This window comes from Anguilla anguilla, chromosome 11 (genome assembly GCF_013347855.1).
Source record: "Anguilla anguilla isolate fAngAng1 chromosome 11, fAngAng1.pri, whole genome shotgun sequence".
Classification (NCBI taxonomy): Eukaryota; Metazoa; Chordata; class Actinopteri; order Anguilliformes; family Anguillidae; genus Anguilla; species Anguilla anguilla.
Window position 1 is genome coordinate 29,442,409 of NC_049211.1, and position 15,156 is coordinate 29,457,564.

The 15,156-nt window shown below is 39.5% G+C and overlaps 1 protein-coding gene and 1 long non-coding RNA gene across 4 annotated transcripts in view; both read right to left on the reverse strand.

Moving 5' to 3' along the window:
• Window positions 1–7,689, reverse strand: part of bcas1 (brain enriched myelin associated protein 1) — a 29,637-nt gene extending 21,948 nt beyond the window's left edge. Inside the window, exons 1-4 of one of the 3 annotated variants that reach the window (XM_035383619.1) lie at window positions 7,543–7,689; window positions 7,114–7,166; window positions 5,343–5,424; window positions 1,821–2,287 (exon numbers count right to left, since the gene is read on the reverse strand). In XM_035383619.1, coding sequence (XP_035239510.1) covers window positions 1,821–2,287; window positions 5,343–5,424; window positions 7,114–7,143 — 579 coding nt within the window. In that variant the 5' untranslated portion in view covers window positions 7,144–7,166; window positions 7,543–7,689. The remainder of the gene's footprint in view (window positions 1–1,820; window positions 2,288–5,342; window positions 5,425–7,113; window positions 7,167–7,542) is intronic. The other 2 variants (XM_035383620.1, XM_035383621.1) reach the window with 2 other exon arrangements.
• A 3,368-nt stretch (window positions 7,690–11,057) lies between these two features.
• Window positions 11,058–12,530, reverse strand: LOC118208702. The gene is made up of 3 exons (XR_004761619.1): window positions 12,215–12,530; window positions 11,365–11,533; window positions 11,058–11,260 (listed from the first exon to the last, which is right to left on the reverse strand). It is a non-coding gene; the product is annotated as an uncharacterized LOC118208702 (long non-coding RNA).
• Window positions 12,531–15,156: the final 2,626 nt, after the last annotated feature.

Here is a 15,156-nt window from a genome sequence, read left to right on the forward strand (position 1 = left end):
TATGATGTTGGATATGTCCTCTGGCAGTTGTGTGGCATCATCAGTGCTTCCAGTTTCTACTTCATTTTCGGTCCCTACCTGGAAAACCGTCTCGACTTCCGGAAGTACTGTGTCATTATCTGGCTTCAGGGAGATACATTCCTCATCAGATTTGAGTCTGTTCTCCTCAACAGGCTCTACAGTCCCAACTGGCTCAGATGCTTCAGAGATGCAAGTCTCAGACAATTCCAGCCCGTCAATCAACTGGAAGTTTTCAGTCTCTTCTTCTGGTACTTGAGGAATAATGTCTTCTGAAGACTCCTCAATACTGAGAAGTTCTGCTGTTGAATCATCCGCAATGTCTTCATTGGTAATTGTTAAAATGGATTCTGGCTCCTCTGTCAGTGTGCTGTATGTATCGTCATCCAATATTTCATCTTCATTGCTCTGGATTGTTACCACATTAGGGCAGCTGATGGCCTCTTCTGTTGGAGTTTCAGCTTCGTCTCCAACACGATCTGTCTGGTCTGCAAGTAAAGGGCCTGTCTCCTTTATAATAATATGCAATTTTGTTAATGTCAGAAAGGACAGACTCGTTAAATAATGAGGAAAGCAGCATGCAAAATAAAATGCATCGCTTCTTTTTACCATTAAATACTGTATATACTCCCTTATTACACCAAAGACATTTTAGGTTAAATAGTAATTCCAAATAGTAATAGTAAATAGTAATTCCACAAACAACTTGTATGTATCTGTACTACTGAAAATATCTTTTAAAATTTGAATATATATTAAATACAGTAATTCAGATCCTTTGATTGTGAATAGACCGATTACACTCTTTAAATATAAAATTAGAGATGAAAATTTTTAAGATGATCAGATCAGGAGTAATAATTACATTTGGATCTTTCTGTGCATGTGATTAATGGAAAGAGATAAGTGAAATGGTTGTACTAATTCTCAATAGCTAGAAGATAAAGGTAAAAAAATTAAATTAAAAATATGCATTATTTTCACTAAATTTAACTTGGTTAAAACTATATTTTATTGATTTAAGGTTTTAAATTTTCCTCAGCATTTGGCCTTCATTTTATTGCAAATAAAATTGCAGTTTCTAAAAATAAAACTGCTATCAAAAACATTCTACCATTGTTTTCTCCTGCACGTTGAGCTTTCACTAAAATAGAATTGTTTTTGGTCTGCCAGCATGAATTAATGTGAGCATAATGTATTCTTTTGGTTGGTTATATTGCATTCAATGAATAAAAGATTTGATGCAGTAACATATAAACAAAGGTCAATTATGTTGTCAATAAACATCTCAAAACTCGTCTCGTCCCCTGCCCAACCCCCCCTCCCCCCTACACGCACTTACCTGTAGTACAGTGTGCTGAACATTGACGTTTAATTTAAGAAAAATGTTTTAAAAATTTAAAAGAAACAATGAGATGGGATTCTTTAAATGCTATGTACATATATACAATAATATTACAAATGTCTCAATAATTATATATTAATTACACAAGTTGATCAAATTTTTTAAATAAAGGTAGAATTCAATTAAGCAAAAGTATTTGGTGGTGTACATGTGGAAAGTATAAAATTCTTGCCTCTTGTTACTGATGACCAGAATAAATCCATAGCATTTTGTGTTTTTAGCACTTGAATTTTCTCCCTCTCCATTCATACATTTCTAATTGATGTGTAAATGTATCAACTGCAGCTGTCATTCTTCAAACGGGAGCAAAAATTTTGAGATACTTCTCCAGACAAATGCATCCTCAATTTCAGCAATAGAGCTGAAAAACACAGAGTATTACTCTGGGAATACTTACAGAATGGAGACCATTTGTCAGAACCTCAGCTTCTACAGAGGGTTCCTGATCTTCAGGTGGACTGTTGCACTCCAAAGTTAGCTCCTTCTCAACTTCACCTTTGTTTTTCTTCTTAAAAACTTTTAAGAATTTGGCCCTCTTTGCCCCCTTCTGCTTAGACTCCTCCTCTTTGGAGGAGGAGTCCAACTCAGTTGGCGTTTCCGTTTTGAGATCAAGACCCTGGGGACTGGCCTCCTCTTCAACAGAGGCATTGATGCTGACAGACTGCTGTGATGGATCCTCGGGGGCATCAGTACTGGGGGGTTCCGTCTTGGAGAACGACAGCAGGACGACGGGCTCTGGCGCTGCTGGGGTGCCCTTGGTGTGCTTCTTGTCGCCATCCACCTCATTCCCTGATGGGGGGCTGGCCTCTTTTGTGGGTGGGGAAGGGAGCTCACTGCTTTGCTCTACAGCTACTTCACAGGCAACTGCAAGAGAGAGAGGAAGCCAATTATGCAACTTGACAATCGCCGTGTTGGGAGGAATCCCTGTGTAGTATGCAGCAGTGGGCAGACAATGTGCTATTATGTTTAGCCAAAGGGTCATTCTCTGGCAACACGTGGGATTTTTGACCTCTAGGGTAGCGCCTAATTGGTTGTTTCATTGGCCACTGTTGAAAATGTCCATTGGATAAACAGCAGGTTTCCACTCAACTAAAAGCATAATGGAGGAGGAGCTGGTTTGCTCAGAATGGGATGAAGCACACATCCCTTCTGAGCGCATTGCTAACATAGCAAATGTTACCTCTGAACAAACATGGCATTATTCAGAACAATAACTTCATTGTATTATTTGCTGATGGGGAGGAGGTGTTCTTGACTGCTATAGTAAAACACAGAGCAATGGAACGCTCTGTTCATAATTCATCCAAGCTATTTTATATCTCCTGAACCCCAAAAAAATAGTTATTTTTTACTGGATCATGTAAGTTTGAAAAGTTTTTTCAAGCAGGAGGATGCTGTCACTTTTCATATATAAAAATGTAGGTTAATTCCAGTGGTCATGAGTCATACTATATCTAACCTCTGTCCACGCAACAGGCTAATTATTTCATTGTAGTTCACATGGATATTCACTGAATATTGTTCTGTTTTTGAGACGTTGTATAAAACAATGTGTTGCAATTAGCAGGAGCTACAACAATAGAAATCTTTCCTGGGGAAAAATTCTACAATGTACAAAACAGTTGAACAATTTCAGATGATCTACCTACTGTGTGCACCTCTTTAAATTATGAATAACTAATTTAAATTTATGTTTTTCTAGCCTCAACAGTGCTTCACTAGACACCTAATCAAGAGAAAACATCACACCTAAATGGCTGAAAAAGAAATCTATTGTAAGTATGCCTTTGAAACATTTTAACAAGAATAGCTTTAGCATGAACCATTTGAAAATGCAATTTTATATATGTAGAAAGAAGAACTATAGGACAAAACAGTCTGTTTCCTTTCATGAGCAAATGGAGACAGGCCCTATGAGAAGGAAAAATTTAAGGCCATCCCTAGTGCTTGCATTAGAGAGAAAAGAAGCATAATTTCCATCATTTCAAAAAAAAAAAAAGAAAAGAAAATTGTAATGGTGCAATAATTACCTCAAAATAAGCCCACCCCTATCACAAAATAAAATCTCAAAATGTGACTGCACGGACTGGATTTTACAGGTTGGCAAGGGATATTAAAATATACGTAAATTATTATTTTTACGGCAGTGAAAACCAAAAACTAAACAACAAAAAAACTTTTGAGGGATGATTGATATTATATAATATTGGTATGTTCAATCAAGAATTTTCCGAGCTTTTTTCTAAGATTTTTCAGCCTCTGTCTGTAGAGCAATGAAAGCTACAGTGTGAGAGATTGGTTTCCTGCAATTTGATTAATTCTCAAGTTTCAGGCAGAGATGTTTGAGTTGACTTGAACTGCTGCCCCCATTTGGAGCCTCCCTACATAACATCATGGTTCTTCAGAAAAAATTACTGACTATTAATCTATTAACAAAACACATAATCAGTAATTGATTAACACATAATTGACCTGGCCAGTCTAAGTTTAGAATGTCAACCTGATTAGTCAACCTGGTTAGGCTCATCCTACAGTGATTCTATGTGCATGACAAGTAATGCTACTGTTTTCTTCATTCTGGGCTATGCCCCATATTGCACTACGCAAATCCTGATGCAAAAGTCCTGACGAAAATGAAACGCTAGAAGCAAAACAAAAACAAATATTTGACAAAGAGAACCAACATGGGGAATACCCACGTATAAAAAGTCACTTTCAATGTCACTGAAAGACTGACAGCTATCATATGTGAAGTGACATCACCAATGAAGACATCGGCTGACTGTCACATTACAAAGTCTGTTTATACGTGTCTGTTTGGTTTTCTCACAATAATCCCAAATTAAACATTCTGTCTGGAATATACTTGTTTGACATGCCTCATACTCATCCTGTATCAAACAAACAATACCCACAGATCAGTGCCACGTGGTGCGAAAACTGACCTGCCACGCCCGACTGGAATACAGCACTGGAGTCTGGAGTGCGCACTGTAACTTTACCAAAGGAGTTCCCAGCCGGGGCTGGCAGGCACACAGGTATTCCTGCAAACCGCTAATTACGCACTAGCATGAGTTCACAAAACCTGTGACTAATTGCAGTGACCATGTGGCACTGCCTGTTGTGACTCACAGGTCTTGTTTCCTTGACCCTCCATAGAACAAGAGGAACTCCATGTGTTAATAACAGACCGCATGACAGATATGAGCACACATGACCTTGCGTTTGCTCGTGGCAGCATCTACTGCTGCCAGTATGACCCTTGCGCAAAATCCTCAGCACTCTGGCAAATCCTTGCATGGGAATTGTTTATCACAGGAACAACATTTGCACAGGGAACGATCAAACAGCAATTCTTCCGTGACGACAGCTACACCCAAAGTTTACACACCGTGCCACCAAACAGCCCAGAGAAATTTGCCATACCACAGTTATTCTACTGCGCAAAACAAATACACTACACCCATATTAATCTTATGATACATGCATTACTTAAATAGAACCAACATAATAAATTTACTTATATGATGGCTGGAAATGACATTTCTATACACATGACATGGTATGTACATATACAACAGAGATGGCGATTGTATCATGTGTCCCTATATTCAAATTTGTTGAAAGATTTGCATTTGCCATTTTTAGGGATTTCTCAACAGACCGCATGTTATTTTTGAAAATCTGAAAAAAGTAAAAATGTTGACATAAACGGGTAGAGACCTGATTATGAAGAACATAATGACATTGTGCTTTGTGCTTAGTTCAGATGTTCAAGTTGAACAAGAACATCCTAACTAGTTTCCTTGAAACCTACACACAAACTAGTTGAGGTGGACATTTTGCACCTCACAACTGAACCCCTTGGAACCAAAAAAAAAACCTTTGGGTGACTGTGATTTGATCCACAAGTACATACCATTTTCACCCTCGTCTGTAGATGGGATGCTCACATGACCATTTGCCGCTCCATTTTCCAGCTTTGCATTGGCAGGCTGAACCTAAAACAAGCAAGCCCATTAGCAATGCAGTCATGACAACCTGATTCTGTTTGCAGAGGCATTAGAGGTTTGATCCTCCTCTCCCTTTGTCCACCTAGACATTAGTCATGAGTGACATCTTTTAAGGCTATGTCTGTGCAACTTCACAAGGACAAAACATGTTCCATTGATTGACACTGATATAATTCCTGCCAGCTAACATACCTATTTTAGTATTTTAGTATTCAACATAATGCTAATTCTTGTAAGAACACTCAAAAACTCCTCTTTGATTCACCTGTTATTTGTTTTTTTTAATATGTGATTTTGGGTGAAGAAAACTTGTTTTGTGGTGTAGATAATGTGTTCAAAACATTATCCAAAATGTGCAATTTGCAGAGGTTTTGGGGCATCTTGGGAATCCCTTTCAAAATTTCACTGCTTTACTTATCTGCACAGTTTTTGCAGTGCTGGGAAACAGATTAGGCCATGATCTTTGTACAATAATTTTGATGCTAGAGGATGTGAATTTTAGGAAATAAACAGTAGAGTTGCATTTTTATGTACAGATATGTTTCTACCATGAATCATTTTTTCCTAAATATTTCCTAAATTTTGATACATAGCCTTGTTAGTACATGTGGCCTTCAAATAATTCCATAATCCATGTCTCTGCTGTGTGTTGTCGCAAAACCATAAGGCTTGTTTTAAGAGTAGTGCACCCTGGTGGTTATGGCCTTTTTAAATGTTTGGGGTTAAGGGGTTAATCTAGGTCAATGTGAGATTCCCCGATTAGTGTTGCCAATGAGTTCAGACAGAAACAAGAGTGAAAGTAAGATCTTTTCTCTACATCAAATGTACTGTTTTTGTTCTGAGCATACACAAATGATTACATCCCCCATTTGGAATGATTATTAAATCCCTCAAATGCATACATGCGTCCACAGTGCTAAGAGAACCCAAGTGCATCCACACAAATTACAAGCTGTAGTGATAGACCTGGTTAACATCATTACCTGACCAGCGAGTTCATGTGCAACATCGTTACAACAGTTAATTAATGCAAATTAACTATATCAATCAAGAACCAAGGCACAAATCAATCACACACATGGAGAACCATCGAGTGAATTTTCAGTGGAAAGGTAGCAATGAATTTGATGTAAAATCAGCGAAAAGAAAATCTAAGTATCTATAAATCCATTTCACAATGCTTCCTTCATAAAGCGTACATAACAAGGCGTTATGACAATTGGGTCTGTTACTTGGAAGCCTCATACATTAAGCTGGCAAGAATTCTGAAAAAAATTAATTATTAAACCCAAATCCATATCTGGCCTAGATATCAAATCAAAATACTTACAGGAACTGACACTGCTGCACACTCATTTAATGGCTCTGTGTAAGGTAATATTGCCAACTGTTAGAGAGGGCTGCATATGAACAAAGGCTTTGTTCAAATGATATCTCGGTGTTTATAAACAGTGAACGGGGTCTTATGAGATTACTCATTTTCAGTAAGAAAGCAAAATTGTCCAAAGATTAGCATTCAGACCTAAGATTTTGATTCAAACACTGCATTACTAGATACCTAACTGGTAGTGCAAAATGCTATTTTTACTTTCAGTCACTGTTCACTTGTAGATACTTTTCTTTAATCTCACATTTATTTGCAAGTGCAATGTGAATGGAAAGAAATTGGGTTCATACCTCCATCTGATCGGATACCTGATTGCCCATCTTGCTTGAAGCTCTTGATGAGGCTGAAGAAAAACAGAAGTGAATTTAAATTCATTTGAAGTTAATGCATTCTCTCCATTTCTCTCTCCCTTGCTCTCTAACTCTTCTCTGAACTTCCTTCAAATCAGTAACTTCATTAAGCAGATACAAAACCAAAATGTTTTCTCCTTTTCTTTCAAGTAACATCCATCCATGCATGCATTCGAAGTCAGTAAAGAACAGATTTTGTATCAGACTCACAATATTGCATTTAAGAACCCCCCACCCCACCCATCAACAAATAAATAAATAAATAAATAAAACAAAATCATTGTAAACATTAATAATAAACTAAAATACCACGTAGTAATACTATATTTTGAGTTATAAATGCCATGTCCCAGGAAACTATTTCCTTACCTTTTATTGTTTATTCCAAGCACGTTGTGTTGACTCTGGAGCAGGGATCTGCAGTGCTGGGGGAGTGATTGTGGTTATATGAGCGCTCTATCCGTGAACAGTATTCCAGCTTCCAGCTCTCCCTAGTTTCAGTAGCGGCTGAAGGACTGAATGCCCTACCTGCGCAACTGTGTTTATACGTGCGCGTCCCTTGCTGGTGAATAGGGGCGGAGCTTCGTTAATCAGAGGCCTATCGCTTTAATCCTAAAGTCCCAAAAGTGAGGTTTAGCCACAAGCAATTGGTCACTTATGCAAATCCATCTTTGATCTTTTTGTGCTAATCTGATGTCTTCATAGGAAAAACTACACTTTTTTTTGGCGTGAAACGAATTAGTGATGCATCAGTAGTCAAGCTCTGATGACATCTCCAGTTTTCATTGACTGTGATACTCCAAAAGGTGACACAGAAGCAGCACTGGGTGTGCCTGTAAGGAAGCAGGATGTAAGTGAAGGATATTCTTTAGCTGGGTAAATCATTCAAACACATTATTTGTTTGCTTAGCATTGCCCTTTTCCAAGCTCACTAGCAAGACCTGCTGTTTATCTGTCTGCTTGTTATTGGAGTTGGATGTGTGTGTGTGTGTATTTTGACTGGACTGGATCAACTGAGGGGTAAAACACTCTATGTAAAGAAGGTTAAGTACAACAGTATACCAGATATAATTCTGCCTCCAAATTGCTAATCCCGTCACTGTAATAATACAGGCTTTACTAGTCAATTTGGAAACACTGAATAACATGATTCCATTTAAATCCCATTGTATTGTTTTCCCTTTTTTGCCTGCTGATTGTACAAAGCCAATATTCTTTGATCTTTGAGTCCCAAGTTCACACCCATCCTCCCTCCACTACCCCTCATCCCAAATGGCTTGTATTGATGAGAGTACACCTAAGAAGTGAGAACAAAGGTAATAAAAAATAATCACTGTGTTGAAGTGTAATTCAATAAGTATTGATTATTTCATTCTTTATAGTGAGTCATTTTAGATCTTACACAGTTCTCTCACCATACCGCAGTTCTCTGGTTTGGCCAGACAGTACACACTGGATGCAATCAGCTGAATAGATATTCCGGTTGGACGTTCAGATTGGAAACTGTACAGCAGGGGGTCCCAGACTACGGCCCAAGGTTGAACTCCAGGCTTTTTCAGTTTTCTATCTGGATTGATGGTAGTGCTGAACAAGTCTACAGTACTACATGTCTGCAAACGGCAAACGAATCGCATCACACGCTGGGAGGCGGCACGTGACTAGACTGGAGATAGCTGCTGTGATCTCACATGGAAAAAGGCCTTCGTGCTCACAGTTAACAGCAGGGGTTCTCAACCTCAGCACCGGGCCTTCTGGTGTACGGTGGTCTTTTCTGCAATAAAGTTTAAAACACCTGCATACATTCTTCACAAATTAATTCCCCCTTAAACTTAACAAATTAACACAATAAAGGTTTAGCTCATTGTCATTTGCTTTGGTAAATCTTTGCCAAAATCCTCATCTGCACACAAATAGTTTAGTTCCACTGACCAGGTTTCCACCCTTTTAGCACTAGTACCCCACTGATTGCACCTATCAGTCTATGATTTGATCAATTCAGAATGAATCCTCTTTCTAAAATAACTCTTTGCCACGTAGGACGTTAATTGAAAGCCTTATTTGATCCTGGAATGGAAATATGTGGCATTTGTTCATAGGGATCATAGCGGTTTTTAACCTAATGTGTGTAAAATTAAGTTACCAGTAGCGATTGTTCCATCAGCATTAAAATACTCAGTTTAGAACATTCTATTCACATAATTGTGATCTTACTCTTACACCCTAAAGGGTTAATAGCAAAATTCCCAAAGTTAAAAACTATAGCTTCAGCTTCAGCTTAATGAAAGTGAAGTTAATGTGCACTGAAATGTAGGCATTCCAACAGTATCTTTGGATTCATACAATTTTTGACCTGCTGACCTGAGAGAGAGAGAGAGAAAACAATGACAAATCAATAACACAGTTAACTGCCCTGATGTTTACACATGCATTGAACAAGCCGAGTGCACTTATTGCTTGTAAATTATGTTCAGATAACAGGGGGCAGCCCTGTCCCTTTCAGCGAACTGTGAGTAGCAGCAACAATGCCATAACTATTCCTCTGACTGAATTCCATGGCGTTACTGAAGTCTTGCCGGCCTACGGCCTACAGCCACAAGAGCCAGTGCATTCATAAGAGGAGGAATAGTAGCCTACATTCCCTGAACACCTGCCATGAACTAGCCAATGTAGGTTTGGTCCCATATTACATTCGCGCATGAAGTTTTAAAGCACTAATTTAAGTATTTTTATTATAGCAGGCTAATATTTTTACCTGGCCATATTTACTGAGCAAAACATGCCTTTACTTTCAATGTGTATCTTGTTATATATTGCTTTCGCAAGTAAATATTGTATATTTACTGGTGAAAGTTGTGATAGTTTAATTCTTCAGTTTAAATGGTTCATTCATGAAGCTTTGCATTTTTTGTACAGTGCTGACTGGAGTTTCCAGTTTCAGAGTTACGACCAGCTTAGTTTGAAAAAAATAAAATAAAATGAAGCATAGGCTACATTTGAATGAAACCGAATAATCCTACCGTGTTTATATAGGGTCAACTGAATCCACGTCAACATTTGCAGATGCATTATTAGAGTTAATGCACATATATCATTCAATGTGCATTAACCCCTTCCTTCACTTCAGTGTCATGGCAATGACAACTTAACCAGGCCTTTATGGGAGCTGCGTTCTCTGTAAAATGGGAACTCCAGAATGCCAGTTCCTAAGAAACTGGTCTTGGCATAAAATGTCACAGCTGCGTCTGATGCTAATGGATGGCAGGCACTGACAAACTGATTTCGGCATTGGTATGAACAGTGCCACATTGTCAGTTTCCAGAGTGGGGGCGGAGGCAAGATTCCAGTGTGGTTGGCTTGTGAACACCATTGTTGGTACCTCGGGGGGAATGCTAATGTCAGCCCCACAGAAGACCTCATACAACCCTAACTACAATGAAAATGAACTAATAAATAACCACAAAACATACCATTTAGGCTCTATTACCTGTAGTTGCAATCCAAACGGTTAATATAACATCCATAGAAAGTTGTTCTTAAAAAATGGATTTGTGCTGTGCTGGATAAGTAATTATGCCTCCCTCTAGTGGTCAACTGTTGTATATTGCAGGTGTAACTGTTGAAAACAAGGCAGCGATCTCGCTCTCACTTGTTCAGCAGTGAGGGACCAGAGACACATTTTACTCTGACAACAGAACATACCTGCAACATGAAGTTTGGCGACAGGCAATCTCTCTTAGCTCGCATAATGGTGTCTGCCGAAGGTAAAAACCACACAGTACTAACAGTGCACCGACACAGTTGCCACATTTAACAAGTATAGCTCAAACTCATTCACATAGAACTGAGGGGTAAAATTTGGTTAAAGTCACCACTAAACTCGGGAATGCATTTTAAACTCCATTACACAGGCACTGCAAATGTGATTAAAGTGAAACACAATAGGACTGCTTGCTGTTGCTCCCACTGCTCTCACATTCAGGAAGTTGTAGACAGCAATCCCTGCAGTGTCAATAAGATTACAGAATAGCACCATATCCACCTGGAAATACCAAACATCAGAATACATGCAGGTTATCTATAACAAGCCCTGAAAAGAAAAAACATAAAACAAAATTAATACAATGATTAATTGAAATTAAAAGGCAGGGTTTATATCTGATTGAATAATAAAAATGACAAATAGATAACAACCCAACTGCTGAGTCAAGGCCATGAAAGAAAAGCATGAACTGGATGATGGAGGGCCTTTGGTGCAGAATGCCAGCAGCTTGCCGGGGGCTATTTTCAATCTTTCCCACAATTCCCCACACCCAGGGGAACTTGCAGCCGGAGCTCTGAACCACGGTATCTGTCACTCTCGCTGCCGGAGGAGAGCAAATTAATGCAGTGTTCAGTCTGAAGGGGATTGTGCAGCATACAATCCAAACCAATCTGCGCTTCCATCACCAGACCACACTACCCATGTAATACTACTCCCTGCACTAGATCAGTGTTGGATATAACACCCGGGGGGGGGTGGGTGAACAAAGAGAGAGCTGGGGTTCCAGAAAGGGCCAGTGTGGGTGCACACACCTGATTCTACTAATCAATCACTAGTCATTGCTAAGCACCTTGATTAGTAGAATCAGGATCAGGTATGTGCATACACACTGGCCCTTTCTGGAACCCCAGCTCTAAAACATGAAAAGCACCCAATTAAGAAAAATTAACAGCTTGTTTAAATTCTGGGATTGCTGTTGAGGTTGGAATGAAAACCAGCATACACAGGGGTCCCCCAGGACCAAGTTTGAGAACCACTGGGCTACAATGACCATATTTATAAAGCATATCAGAACAGGAGTGCTAATCTAAGACCAGTTTTGCCTTTCAGGTCATATTGGATGTGGTTAGGATGTGAACAGGGCAGGCCTGATCCTAGATCAGCACTCCTACTCTGACATGTTTAATGAATTAATCTGCCATGCATTGAGAGCACTATCGCTTCTGAAACCAGTTAGCCTGAGCTAGATTTTAATTGCACGTGGCTCTTAAGAAAGCACACCTTTCACACGCCACCGTGACACCCCCGGGGAGGGAGATTCAGCAGTTCTGGGAAACACCGTGGTTGCCACATGGAGAGAGAGAGCACACCCACGCAAACCCGAAATCAAATAAACGAACATCTTCACCCTTCCCCCTCACGGGTTCCGAGCAAAAACAATAAACTAAAACACCAAATTAAAATAAAGACAAAAGAAAGTAAAAACAGAGGGACAACTATTTCAGTTCCCCGCCCGTAGCTGGCCAGATTTCCAGCAGACCAGCTCCTCCTACTTTTCATTGGCGGTTCAGTTTCTTTGTCCAGTGCACTCAGAAACCAAACTAAAACCAAACTGAACCAACAAACCTACATGCACTCTCAGTGTGAGCTCCCAGTCTCTGCCCTGAACTGTGGCGCGAAACACACCTTTAAGCACCTGGGCTGATTAGTTAACGCCGCCCAGGTGCGTGTGCTCTCTCCACCAGCTGGCGTGGCCGAGACCAATCTGCTTCTCTGGCAGACTGAATGCCAGACCATTTGAAATTTTCCAAAAAAAAAAAAAAGTCAGATTCTTTTTTTTAATCCACTGGCACTGCGGTCTCTTCTTTTTGAAAGCACTTTGTATGTCTGAACTATTCTGAGCAAATCTTGGAAGGGATATGCAAATTATAAGTCATCACAGTTTGAAATAATCTGCTTAAATAATCAGAATTCAAAGGAGAAACAAACAATAAAGTGTTCTCTGAGCTGAAATGCAGTAAATATTTGGCAGATTCCTGGAGATGCTAAGTCTATTTGAATCTGTCTATTGCTTATTGTTTGATACATGGCCCCATTTGACACTAAATTAGAAACATGTCGTCTTACTTCAGTACAGGGTTCAGTTTTTATGTTATTTCTGCTCAAATCATAAAAGTTTTGGTTAAGAAAATGCATCAAAGGGATTACGCTTTCCTGCAAAAAAGATAAACTACATTGCAACTCTTTATAACAAACAGAACTGAATTCCTGAAATATTAGCAGAGAAGCTGCTGCAATAAAAGCAATCCTCAGATTAAATTTAGGAGCCGTTTTCTGCCCTGCACCCTACTCCCAGACCCATACCTTTGATTACCTCCAAAGCTGAAGCAGATAAGCGCGGTTAAGAAGAAACTAATATATTGTGATCCATGACTCAAATTCTGGAAATGACTAAAAATGTAAGGCTATTAATATTTTTTTTTTTAGAAAACACATTTAAAAATATCACAGAAGTCTCAGATTGTAAAATTAGTTTACAAAAGTATTACAAAAACGTTTACAAAAACCAGTATTTCAGGGATATAACCAGCAGCACTTCAGAATGGAAGGCCATAGACAAGAGCTGAAACGCAGCACGCATGCATGGACACACAAACACAAACGCACAGACAAAAGAAAATCACTGCCCGCAGATTTTGCTGAGCTGAAACTGCAGCTAGCTGAAACTCAGAATGACCAAGCTGGCCCATCCACCGCTGGACACATGCATCTGAACACTGTGGCTTGCGTGGACCTGTTGAGAATGTCCAGGATTGTGTTACTGATAAAAGAACCTTCCAGATTGTACAATAATGCACTGCAACAGTAGCCTACGGCAATGCTGTGTTGATACGGGAACAAAGTGGGAAGCAAAGTGCGTTAGAACAAGAACAGCAGCAGGAAACCAATTATTTCCCCCTTTCTTATGCCTTTTAACCCTTTAAGGTGTAAGATTAAATGTGATTAGAATGTTCTTAACTGAACATTCTAAGGCTGATGTAGTCACGACTGGCAATTGCAAGTAATGGGCTTCTAGAACACTTGACTTAGAATTTTGAAGAAACATTCTAAAAAACCTTCTCTGAACCTCAGTCAGCACCAGCTTTGATTGCAGCCTGCCAACTATTTTGCTTTCTTTCAACAGCTGATCATCATCTCACTTGCCTCACCCCAACTGTCTGCTCTAGGTTTGCTGTCCTGCCGATTTACAGAACGACGGCTATGCTGTGTTTGCTGACTAGGATATATCCTGTTTCCAGACAAATCTGATATGGGACACATTCACTTCTGAAAAGGTAAACAATTCTGTGAATCTCAGGAGACAAGGGACTATGAAATTGTATATGACAGCCAGTACAGCAACAGTGGTCTGTCCTGTAGTGCTGGTACCTGGCTGTTAGGAATTAGCCTCAAGCTATCAGGTGAGGAGGAAACGGAGGCCCCGGAAATGGTATGCCTTATTATCATTCGCACTGTTGGTATCTCCTCCAAGGCTACATAGCAAAAGAGCAAAGGTCAGGAGAAATGAACCAATCGGTTTAAAAATCACCAAATCACCCCTTTTTCTCTCTGTCGCTCATTCTCTACAGCTAGCATGTGGAAAGCCACCTGGGTCAATATTTATTCATGCTAAGATCAGTTTCAATTTTTAGCCACAGCAGATAAGGTTGGGACATAGCTGGGGAAACTGGTCATAGCTAATTTGGTTATTTGTTTTGATAACATAGTTTTAATTGTTTATATTGTAATAATAAATAAGCATCCGTTAATGAGCAAAGATATTTGATAATTTTCTTCTCTCTCCCACAAAGGAGACACATACATGGCATTAGTCTTGTGACTGAACATGGACAGAGAGGTGTTCCCTCGTAACCGACTTGAGATGGGGAAACCCCTCGTAACTGACTTGAGATGGGGAAACCCCTCCAAAATGAGGTGCGACTCGGGTAACCCTCTGGAAACCAGTGTCAGATCAGGGAGTCACAGACATGCATATTTGTTACAAATTACCTGTTACGTTTCTTTCAAAAATTCCTTGGACCAGCCGGGACCACAAACCGGACATGTGCAAATTACATTACATTACATTACAGGCATTTAGCAGACGCTCTTATCCAGAGCGACTTACACAACTTTTACATTGTATCCATTTATACAGCTGGATATATACTGAAGCAATTACG